Source organism: Elephas maximus, chromosome 2 (assembly GCF_024166365.1).
Source record: "Elephas maximus indicus isolate mEleMax1 chromosome 2, mEleMax1 primary haplotype, whole genome shotgun sequence".
NCBI classification, from domain to species: Eukaryota; Metazoa; Chordata; class Mammalia; order Proboscidea; family Elephantidae; genus Elephas; species Elephas maximus.
In genome coordinates, this window is record NC_064820.1 from 37211525 (window position 1) to 37224561 (window position 13037).

General features: G+C 39.0%; 1 protein-coding gene across 1 annotated transcript in view; it reads right to left on the reverse strand.

Annotated features, from left to right (window-relative positions):
* Positions 1–10388: 10388 nt before the first annotated feature.
* Positions 10389–13037, reverse strand: part of GOLPH3 (golgi phosphoprotein 3) — a 77217-nt gene continuing 74568 nt past the window's right edge. The window contains exon 4 of the mRNA XM_049861802.1: positions 10389–12346. Coding sequence (XP_049717759.1) covers positions 11922–12346 — 425 coding nt within the window. The 3' untranslated portion in view covers positions 10389–11921. The remainder of the gene's footprint in view (positions 12347–13037) is intronic.

Below are 13037 nucleotides of genomic sequence, written 5' to 3' on the forward strand. Positions count from 1 at the left end.
GTCAAAGGCATCAATTCTTCGGTCTTCCTCATTCACTGCCCAGCTTTCACATGCACAGGAGGTGACTGAAAATACCGTGGCTTGGAACAGGCACACTTTTAGTCCTCAAAGTGACATCTTTGCTTTTTAACACATTAAAGAGGTCTTTTGCAGATTTGCCCAAGGTGATGCCTCATTTGATTTCTTGACTGCTGCTTCCATGGGCGTTGGTTGTGGATCCATGTAAGATGAAATCCATGACAATATTTTCTCCATTTATCATTATTTTGCTTATTGGTCCGGTTGTGAGGATTTTTCTTTATGTTGAGGTGTAACCCATATTTAAGGCTGTGGTCTTTGATCTTCATCAGCAAGTGCTTGAGGTCCTCTTCACTTTCAGCAAGCAAGGTTGTGTCATCTGTACATTGCAAGTTGTTAATGAGTCTTCCTCCAATCCTGATGCTGAGTTCTTCATATGCTCCAGCTTCTCGGATTATTTGCTCAACATGCAGATTGAGTAAGTACGGTGACAGGATACAACCCTGAGGCACACCTTTCCTGATTTTAATCATGCAGTATCCCCTTCCTCTGTTTGAATGACTGCCTCTTGGTCTATGTACAGGTTTTTCATGAGCACAATTAACTCTTCTGGAATTCCCATTTCTTCGCAATGGTATCCATAACTTGTTATGATCCACACAGTCACATGCCTTTGCATAGTCAATAAACACGGGTAAACATCTTTCTGGTATACTCTGCTTTCAGCCAAGACTCATCTGACATCAGCAGTGATATCCCTTGTTCCATGTCCTCTTAATCTGTCTGGAATTTCTAGCAGTTCCCTGCCAATGTGCTGCAGCAACCACTTTTTAATTATTTTCAGCAAAATTTTATTTGCATGGTGATACTAATATTGTTTGATAATTTTCAGATTCTGATGGATCACCCTTCTTTGTAAATGGGGACAAATATGGATCTCTTTAGCTGGTTGGCCAACTCTTCCAAATTTCTTGGCATAGGTGAGTGACCACTTTCAGCATTGCATTTATTTGTTGAAACATCTCAATTGGTATTCCATCAATTCCTGGAGTCTTCTTTTGGGATTTTCATTTGCTGATGTGGCTTGACTCAAAATGAGAAGAAAACCTGCAAACAACTATTAATAATCAGACCGTGGAATGTACAAAGTATGACTGTAGGAAAATTGGAAGTCATCACAGATTAAATGGAACACATAAAGATCAATATCCTAGGCATTAGTGAGCTGAAATGGACTGGTATTGGCCATTTTGAATCAGATAATCATATGGTCTACAATGCAGGGGAGGATAAATTGAAGAGGAATGGCATCACATTCATCATCAAAAAGAACATTTCAACATCCATCCGAAGTACAGCACTGTCAGTGACAGGATAACATCCATATGCCTATAAGTAAGAGCACTTAATGCAACTATTACTCAAATTTACATGCCAACTACTAATGCCAAAGACAAATTGAAGATTTTTACCAACTTCTGTAGTCTGAAATGGATCAAACATGCAATCAAAATGTATTGAAAATTCCTGGTGATTGAAATGCAAAAGTTGGAAACAGAAGGAACGGTAGTTGGAAACAAAGAAGAAACAGTCGTTGGAAAATACGGCCTTTGTGATAGAAATGACACTGGAGATTACATAACAGAATTTTGCAAGACCAACAACTTCATTGCAAATAGCTTTTTTCAACAACATAAATGGCGACTACCCATATGGACCTCACCAGATGGAACACACAGGAATCAAATCAACTACATCTATGGAAGGAGACAATGGAGAAGCTTAATATCATCAGTCAGAACAAGGCCAGGGGCCAACTACGAAACAGACCATCAATTACTCAATACAAGTTCAAGTTGAAGCTGAAGAAAACTAGAAGTCCATGAAAACCAAAATACAACCTTGAGGATATCTGACCTCAACTTAGAGACCGTCTCAAGAACAGATTTGACTCGCTGAACACTAATGATAAAAGACCATATGAGTTATGGAATGACAGAAAGAACGTCATACATGAAGAAAGCAAACAGTCATTAAAAAGACAGGAGAGAAACAAAAGACAAAATGGATGTCAGAAGACTCTGAAACTTGCTCTTGAACATACAGCAGCTAAAGCGAATGGGAGAAATGATGAAGCAAAAGAGCTGAACAGAAGATTCCAAAGGGAGGCTCGAGAAGACAATATAAGGCATTATAATGAAATGTGTAAAGATTTGGAGTTAGAAAGCCTAAAGGGAAGAATACACTCAGGATTTCTCAAACTGAAAGAACTAAAGAAAAAAACTCAAGCCTCAAGTTGCAATATTGAAGGATTCTATAGGCAAAATATTGAACAATGCAGGAAGCATCAGAAGAAGATGGAAGGAATACAGAGTCACTGGACCAAAAAGAATTGGTCAACGTTCAACCATTTCAGGAGGCAGCATACGATCAAGAACCGATGGTACTGAAAGAAGTCCCAGCTGCACTGAAGATACTGACGAAAAACAAGGCTCCAGGAATGGATGGAATACCAATTGAAATAAAGACTAAATACATAATAATTCTGAACTCAAAGCATCAATTAATAAATGGTGTTGAAAAAATTGGCTAGGTATTTTGGAAAAAAAGGAGCTGGATCCCTTCCAACAAAGTCTCTGACAACAAAATAAAATTCTAGAGGGGTCAAAGATTTAAAAGCAAGAAAAAAAAAGTAAAATTAAAAAAAAAAAAAGCTAAACATTTTTTTTAATCATAAAATGAATAAGCATGACCCTCGATGGCAATCGGTCTTACTGGGATAAAAGTGGTACTAAATTAAAAAGCTATAAATCAGTAAAGTCACCATTCAACCATACTATAATTAAAAAACTATTGAGGCTCTCCCAGGGGAATCAGGCAATATGGAAGGACCAGTGGCAGGGTTTTTTAATATCTTCATATCCTGCTTTCCTGATGAAACACTACATGCACAGAGCAACTAGTATAGAAAAACCATGGTAAACATCTACAATTAACCTAGGTAACAAGATATCCCCACAAACCCCAAAATATACAAGTGGGTAGGAACAAACCGTAACAGGAATAAGACCAATTAGGTAGCGGCATCTGTGTATGGGAAGCAGAAAGAAGCCGCAGGGCATCTGATGGTCCTGATACCCCAGTAGGATAAACAAACTGAACAGGAAAGCTCGGGGGGCCAACTGGATAGCAGGAGCCGAGAACTAGCAGAGTTTTTTCACCTCACCTAGTAGTCAAGTGTGTGAGTCCATGATGAAGGCTGAAAGGGCTGATGTATGCTATGAGCTCTCAAAAATGACCGGCTAGCCAATAACCTGTACTGAGGAGAAACTACTGGGAATAGAATCAAAATTGAGCAACATCAGAACAATGGAGATCAAGTCCAGATAAAAGCTGGGGAGGCGAGCAGAGCCAGGAGATCTCAGGAAGTAAACTTCCATATTTCTTAACACATCACCAAAATAGAAGAGGGAGGTCTAGAGAATGAAGTGAGGAAACCTACCTGACCACATCTCCCGTCTAAAAGAACAGGAAAATTAATGTCATATAAAAATGAGCAACAGAAGATAATCTAGGAGAAACTGCATACAATGTTACTGTAAGAAGAAAGAACATTTGGAGCAAATACAACTCCTACAGACAACAAAAGCACACCAAAAAGGCATGCCCAGAAAACACTTGACAACTGTGACTTAAAAACTCAAAGTGAGCTAAAATAAAGAATACGAAATAGAGAATCAATAATATAAACTATATAATAAAAAAAAAAAAATTTTTTAATATAAGATAAACAGGAATCAGATTCACTACATCTGTGGAAAATGATGATGGAGAAATTCGGTATCATCAGTCACAACAAGGCCAGGGGCCAATTATAGAACAGACTATCAACTGCTTCAAAGGCCAGCATAGCAGGGGTGGGGGTTTGGGGACCATGGTTTCAGGGGACATCTAAGTCAATTGGCATAATAAAATCTATTAAGAAAACACTCTGCATCCCACTTCGGAGAGTGGCATCTGGGGTCTTAAACGCTAGCAAGCGGCCATCTAAGATGCATCAATTGGTCTCAACCCACCTGGAGCAAAGGAGAATGAAGAATACCAAAGACACAAGGTAATTATGAGCCCAAGAGGCAGAAAGGGCCACATAAAGCAGAGACTACATTAGCCTGAGACCAGAAGAACTAGATGGTGCCTGGCTACAACCGATGACTGTCCTGACAGGGAACACAACAGAGAACCCTTGAGGGAGCAGGAGAGCAGTGGGACACAGACCACAAATTCTCGTAAAAAGATCAGACTTAATGGTCTCAGACTAGAAGGACCCCAGAGGTCATGGTCCCCAGATCTTCTGTTAGCCCAAGACAGGAACCATTTCCAGAGCCAACTCTTCAGACAGGGATTGGACTGGACTATGGGACAGACAATGATACTGGTGAAGAATGAGTTTTGGATCAAGTAGACGCCTGAGACTATGGTGGCATCTCCTGTCTGAAGGGGAGATGAGAGGGTAGAGGGGGTCAGAAGCTGGCCGAATGGACACGAAAAAGAAGAAAGTGGAGGGAAGGAGTATGCTGTCTCCATTAGGGGGAGAGCAATTACAAATATATAGCAAGGTGTTCATAAATTTTTGTACGAGAGTCCGACTTGATTTGTAAACTTTCACTTAGAGCACAATAAAATTAAAAAAAAAAAAAACCTAATGAGTCACCTTGGCAGAAGCTAAGGAACTCCTTTTTGAAAAACTGGTAAATAAACTGTAAGAACTTGTCCTATCTTTTCTCTACAGACTGTACTAAAAGGTAACATGGATAAGATGAAGTTTTTCTTTATAAACATATTCTAGCAAATAAATGAGGACAAAATGGTAAGAAAGTATCACCAAAAATCACAGAATCTAATGAACAGCCAGGCTCCTAACATCGTAACAGGAGAGACAACCAGACATCACATGCTGCCTGACAGAAAAACATACCACCACCGATGAAGTGGTGGTACCTACACAAACCTGAATCCAAGCAGACCTCTAGATCCAATCACTAGTTATGGAAACTAGAGGTCAGAGAAACACTTTAAATATGCCATGTGGATTTAAGCACCAAAATCCAAACGGTGGAAAACTCGTAAGACAAATGATTCCATTTCATCAACAAATATTTTACAAGAGAAAAACAAGAAACTACAGATTAAAAGAAAAAAGTTATCATGTCAAAAAGAAACAAAACAGAACAAAATGATTAGAGATGTACACTCGGACAGGACAGTGATTATTCTCAGGGGAGGAGGCTGTAACTGGGAGGATTCCCTGAGCAGCTTTTAGGTGGCTGGCAAGGTTCTATCTCCGGCCCTGGTGGTGGTTAAAATGATTAACCAAGGCATTTTATAGGTGATTCTCCATTTGTATTTTAATCATAAAATTTTTTTAATGTTTATATATATTCATAAGTTACACACTTGTTTGTAAGTTTTCCGTTTTTTGTATTTATCATACAAAAAAACTTTTTAGTAAAATGTATATGCATATCACAAATCTAATCACCAGGCACAGCTCTTTCATAGGGCAATTAAGGTCTCTAAGGACTCCATGCTTTTCCAATTTTTAAGTACAACAAAAAAAAAAACAACTTACCCTATACCAACTCCAAAGACTGGGAAAACCTACTGCATCACAGATATGGGGTTAATATCCATAATACATGTAAAGTTCTGACTACTCAATTAAAAAAAAGAGATATACGGCCATTAGAAAAAGGAGAAAGGACATAAACAGGCAATTCACAGGAAAATACAAATTACCAATGAAGATAGTAAATGATAACTCATAATAATTTGGTAATTCACCCCTATTAGCTTGGCAAAGACCAGAGGGACTGATGATACCCTCTACACTACTGGCTGGGGTATAGGGAAACCAGCACTCATACATTCTGGGTGGACATCTTAGTCAACAGAAATCTTAGAAATCAATTTGCCTTTATCTTTTACATTTTCAAAGGATACTCTTCTAATACTTCTTAATTCCTCCTACAGAAATAACAAATGTATAAAGATATACGTACAGAAATTACCATTACAATACTGTTTCTGATAATGAACATGAGAACAATCTAAACATCCATTAATGGGAGATTTAACCAAGCTATTTTTATCCAGTGAAGCTGAAACCCTGGTGGTGTAGTGGTTAAGTGCTACAGCTGTTAATCAAGAGGTCGGCAGTTCGAATCCACCAGGTGCTCCATGGAAACTCTACGAGACAGTCCTACTCTGTCCTATAGGGTTGCTATCAGTCAGAATCGACTCGACGGCAGTGGGTTTTGGTTTTGGTATACAATGAAGCCATTAAAAAGAATGATATATATGCTTATTCTGAAAGCTGTCCACAGTATTTTAAATGCAAAAGGTAAATTTCACAGGAGTATATTGTGATCCTAGTAGGTGTCATATTAGACCACTTTTCAATCAGGTGTAAATGCCTATTAAATTCTAATGTTGGGCAGAAAAAGTGTGATTATCAATTTAATTCAACTAAGCTACCACCTGTACTCTTTGAAGGATAGCCTGCAAGCACCACCTTACTGGTGCTACTAAAGAATATATGACATTTGTGTCAGAATTTACAAGAGCCAAGGATATCATCCTTGGACCCAATTGTCTGAGATGGAACTGGAAGCTCCCTGTTTGTCAATCATCTTTATCTGGATAAAAGTGAAACAAAGCAATATTATCTGACAATATACAATAAGTTAACACAAGATGGAGAGGCCAGAGAGTTGGAAATCAAACTTCATACTCAAATAAACACAGGACTGGTGGTGTCCAAGCTGCTGGGGCAGGAATAGCCATGCCTGGCAGTCCTGGGCCCGTGTTATCATCAGGCTAGGTATCATTACTCACCGGTTCTGTGCTTTCACTGAGTCAGGCACTAACCCCCTTTCACTCTGCTTTGAGTGATAACCAAATGCAAGGTTTGCTGTGCTTTAAAGAGTATTATACCCACCTGTTCACAAACACTGGGAAGAAACGAGTTGTGAAATGTGTCAGAGACCACAGGTCCATCTTGCCTTAGCAGGCCGGGGTCTTTGGGGTTCATGTGACATTTGACAATGCTTCTTCTGAGAACATATAGGATTGGTCAACTTTTTCATCCCCAAAAGATAATACATGTAAGTAAGAGATATTTTAATCTATTTTGCACCAACATTAAAATTTTGTTTATGTCTGGTATTCTGATCTGTCCCTGTTAAAGAAAAGAACTCCCCTCCTAGTCACCCAAATAAGAATGGGAAAATTGTACTTGAATGTCATTGCTACTGCTCAGTCGCTCAAAGAAGAGTCAGTTAACAGCACTTGTCTGAGGCAGGGAAGTCGAACATCTGCTCAGATATTGGAGACAGTTTAGCACTTTGAAGACATCAGTATGAGTAGTGCCTATTTTATTTCTTAATGAAATCTTGAGTAGAAAATGAAGGTTTTAGGTTTTTAAATTTGTACTGCTATCTAGTTTTGAATCTTTCACTCACTATTTGGGGAATCTCTCCAAACCTTTAGCAAAAATTGCCCTAGAATGCTCTCCAAGATACAGTGGATGAAAAGAGAAAATTGTGTTTAATAGTATGATTCTAAATTACAGGAATTCTGCACTACCTGAACTCTCGCTATACCAACTCAAGGGGGGGGGGGATGAATTCCTTAGTATCCAAACTCACTGTTCAAACTCAAAAAGTTAATAGGTTTATACAGAGAGGGATACCTTACAAACACATAAATCTCTATACATATGAATATATATGTACATGCAAGAATATGTCAATCACCAATTAGATAAGCAGAGAAAGAAGAAAGATCACAGGGTACTTTCACTTCCTGAGATGTATTTTTATCTGAATGTATGAAACTATATTACTTCTGTAAGCAGATAAAGCTGCTCTTTTAAACATCTGCATCAAGGGAAACCCCGGTCCAACAGTAACATTTCTGTATTTTAGTTTCTGAAGGAGGACAATCTCTCCTTCATGCCCTAGACTCACATCAAAAGAAAGGTTCTGCTTTCGCTGAAAAAAGGATCTGATCTTATTGCCAGAGGTTAAAGAAGAAAATCAAAGTCTGCATAACTGCATAACTGATTTGGGACAAAAAACAGAAAATAAATTTTAAATGTTTGCATCTTATCAAGGTATTGCTTATGCCTGGACCTCATAAAACTAAGTAAAGAATAAATACAAAGTCAAGGGTAACAGCAAGGTCTAGGACTAACCTTAGAAACAGGTTGTATTTGAACAGCTTCTCAAAACTGTATTCACTGAGATACTGGAATTCAGACCCGAGTGACTTCCAGCTCAAACACTAGATGTGATATTGGGCAAGTCGTCATCTCTAAGCCTGTTTCTTCATTAAATGAAGATAATAATTAGGGTTTTAGGAGACCAAAATAAGGTATAAAATAACTAAGTAGCACAGAGTAGAGGAGCCCTGGTGGTGTAATGGTTAAATGCTTAGATGCTAACCAAACACTGGTGGTTCAAACCCTCCCAGTGGCTCCACGGGAGAAAGACCTGGCAATCTGAGCCTATGAAGATGACAGCCTAGAAAATCCTATGGGGCAGTTCTACTCTGTCACATGGGGTTGCTGTGAGTTAAAAATCAACTGGACAGCACCCACCAGCAAAGTATGCATTTAGTAAATTTCCTTTCTCCTTTCTGTTAAGAGAATTATTTTAAGGAACATTCATCAATTAAACATCATAAAAAGAAACCACTTCTAATTCTCTGCATAACAGGTTTTTAGGTAGTTATTATAATACTAAAATTCACTGCCTGATTCTCAGATCTGAAAGATTTTAACCGAGGTGACATAAACCAGTAGAAATACTGCTCCTACCACAGAGAATAATTTCCATGGAGTTATACCATTCCTGCTTTTAAGAGGACTGTACACAGCAGCATTTTATAGGAGAGAGTTCTAGATAACACCCCTTCACACACAGGATTTTACTACTTTCCTCTTCTCCGGATATAGAAACATATTGAAATTGGGGCCACACACAGGTAGGGCTGAGTGTACTCTCTGAAGGTCAGACAAGGTCCTTCCAGTCCTTTGCTTGGGAATATAGATGCTGTGAGAAAGTGAAAACTTAGAAACATCCATTACATCATTTCTAAAATCTTTTCCAAGGGAAAACAGTAAATCTTCACCTGGTAAGAAATTCTAGGCCACTAGTGTCAATTTCCAGTATCTGTTTTAAGGAAAGAAACTTCAAATTAATACACTTCATTCCACCAGTAGCATCACTGTTGGAGACAAAGGTTTATCTCAAAAGATAGGAAATCTTTTCCTTCCATTAGAACAGGGGTTGGCAACCTATGGCCCACAGCCAGCTGTCTATGTAAATAAAGGTTTACAGGCACACAGCCATACCCATTAATTGGTATCATCCATGGCAACTTGAGTAGTCTGCAACATTGACAGTATCTGTTCTTTAAACCAAAAATATTTACTATTTGACCCTTTACGAAAAAGTTTGCCAGCCCCTGAATTAAAAGATCATGATGCCATAATAAAATCTATTAAGAAAACATTCTGCATCCCACTTTGAAGAGTGGCGTCTGGGGTCTTAAACGCTAGCAAGCAGCCATCTAACATGCATCAACTGGTCTCAACCCACCTGGATCAAAGGAGAATGAAGAACACCGAGGACACAAGGCGATTACGAGCCCAAGAGACAGAAAGGGCCACATGAACCAGCAACTATATCAACCTGAGACCAGAAGAACTAGATGGTGCCCGGCTACAACCGATGACTGCCCTGACAGGGAACACAACAGAGAACCCCTGAGGGAGCAGGAGAGCAGTGGGATGCAGACCCTGAATTCTCATAAGACCAGACTTAATGGTCTGAGACTAGAAGGACCCCAGTGGTCATGGCCCCCAGACCTTCTGTTGCCCCAGGGCAGGAACCATTTCCAAAGCTAACTCTTCAGACAGGGATTGGACTGGACAATGGGTTGGAGAGGGATGCTGGTGAGGACTGAGCTTCTTGGATCAGGTGGATACTTGAGACTATGCTGGCATCTCCTGCCTGGAGGGGAAGTGAGAGGGTGGAGGGGGTTAAAAGCTAGCAAAATGGACACAAAAAGATAGAGTGGAGAGCGAGAACGGGCTGTCTCATTAGGGGGAGAGTAATTGGGATTGTGTAGCAAGGTGTATATGGGTTTTTCTGTGAGAGACTGACTTGATTTGTAAACTTTCACTTAAAGCACAATAAAAATTATTAAAAAAAAATCAAAAGATCATGATGCCATCCATATTAAATCTAAGTAAAACTGCATTTGAAAAGAAACTAAGAACACAAAAATACAAATGACATGCTTGCTCTGATTCAGGCACTTTCAAGATCATAGTTTATTTATTACTTCAGATAAAAAGATAGTATACATATTAGGGAATCCCTTAAAAGTCAACTCTAGAGTTATACACCATCTAGTACTTCTGCATTGAGGGTTAACCAAAAAATCTCTAAACACCTGAAAGTCCCACTATTAACATCAACTATGGTCATAAAAAATCTGACATTTCATTTGTTCAATGTATAGTATTTACATTATGAAAGCAATGGTGGTATGATAAACAGTGATAAAGAAACAGTAAAAATAAACTTTAAAAAGCAAAGGCTTATATTCTTACAATGTGCTAATTATCATAATTGTATATAAAAATTAAAACATAGCAGAGCTTTCTGTTACAAAAATCTTAATCATCTGAGTTGTAGTCATTACTTGCTAACAATGTACATGCAACATCTTCTAGGACTGACATTTGATTTTTTTTTTTTCTCCAAGAATGTGTGAGTAGATAAATGACACTGAACAGCAAACATTAATTTACCTGTGGACAGAAAAAGAAAAAAACTGTACTCAAGATTAGTACTGGTCACAAGCCTCTTCCCTACAGAAATGATTTTTTTTTTTTTTTTTAAAGTATGAAAAACAAAACAAAAAAATCAAAAAAGGAGACACATAGGCAAAGAGTACCAGGAATGGCACGGCTCAAGAAGTCCGGGACCAAGCACACACACACCTTTCCTCTCTCCTTCGATAATGAGAGGTCCATTTTGCTATCAGATGACAATGGAACAAGTGAGGGGCACCAGGTGTACAACTAATTGAACCTTGCAAAATACTAAGATGGGGGCAGGAGTGGCCAGAAGAAGGGGCAATTTATATATAATTCCAACTATATACAGCATAACTGGAATGCAGCCCATCCCAAACTGGCTTTCTGAAACAATTGGACCTTTATGATTTAATAGTTAAAATTATAACAAGTGTAATAATAATACAATAGATTTACATGGAAAGCAGAATCCAAGGGGCATTTTATATTAAGTATTTTCTGTGCTGTTCAATTTAAAAATAATTTTGCTAAGTATACATCTCAACTGAGGTCTATGTATAAAATGTCCTAATAGATACAGATATTTACCTTTGGTGAGTTAAAGGCCTTTTTGTGACTTCTGTCTGAATTGTACGCAGAATGCTAGACATACACGCACATGTGGGAAAACTCAAGCTGAGGTAATCCAAAGACGTGCATGTGCGGAGGCTGGAGGTACTTTGTAAGTCAAAGCATACCAGAAAGCCAAAGCAGGTGAACAGTGAGAATGTCAAGAGGGAATGGAATGCCAATGTGGCAGGAATTTTTTTTTTTTTTTTTTAACTGAAATAGAAGGCCTCTCGTACCAGCAGAATCCTGCATACATACAAAAAAGAAAAAACCACCCACCATTTTCATAAAACAAAAGCCAATTATAGTGTGAGAACGTACAAACTGCAGAAAACCAGAAGTCGATAGAAGAAAAACAACTGGTTTACATGAGAGACAGGAGAAGGCTTTCTTCCCAGCAGAGTTACTTGGTGAACGCTGCCACCACCGCCCACAGAACCTCGTTGGTGTTGGCCTTCAGACATTCCACTTCAGGGTCTAAATCGAGAAGCTGCCGCACTCTCTTGGTGGCTAAATCATACTGCTCGTCCAGAAGAGGAGCAAAAGCGTTCTCCAGGACATCCGAGGCATGGGCTAGGTAAATGAGGGCCAGCAAGCGCTTGTCCATGCGGTGAGGGTCATTGACCCATTTGTCAAGAACGGCTTCTTGTACCTTCTTGATGAGGCGCTGCTTGATGTTGTTGTTGGTGAGGGGATGTGTTGTCATGTCAAAAAGTAGGAAGTTCTGTTTCTCTGTTGTCAATACACCCTTTTCCACCAGGTTTTTAGCTAATCGTTCCCGCACATTTCTTAACTGATAATGCAATTTTAATGGATTCCATGTCTCACCTAAACAAAAGATTTCAAAAGTTAGAAAAGAATGATAGGTATTGTCTACCAACTTTGTAAAATTTTTGTACTATTAAAATGAATGGTAAAATTTGGTTGTTCCCCCCCTCAAAAGAAGAAGAAAATCTAACTGTTTTTCTCCTTGGCTAGACCATGCACCCTTTTAAACCCACTAAACTGAAAGCAGTCTTCAAACCACCATCAACCTTAGTCTAATGTGGAAATAAGCCAAATATTCAATTACGTTTGGCCTCTTTCCAACTGCTGTCAAAAAGCAGCCAACTGCAAAATAACAAGTTTCTTTTCTGTTAAACACCAATCTGCAATAAATAGACAGAAGGAGGGGGAAAAAAAGTTTCCATACGAATATGCTATTCCTGAAACTGCTACATACACATGGCCTCTAAAGCTAGGAGAGGCACTGGTGGTGGGTTCAGTGGCTAAATTCTCACCTTCTACACAGGAGAGCGGCCAGTGCACCCCATACACAGCCACCACCCATCAGTCAATGGAGGCTTGTGTGTTGCTAGGATGCTGAACAGGTTTCAGAGAACTTCCGAGCTAAGACAGCCTAGGGAAGAATGGCTTGGTGATGTACTTCTGAAAATGAGCCAATGAAAACCATATGGATTACAATGGTCTGATCTACAACCAATCATGGGGATGGTGCAAGACCAGGAGGCATTTGGCT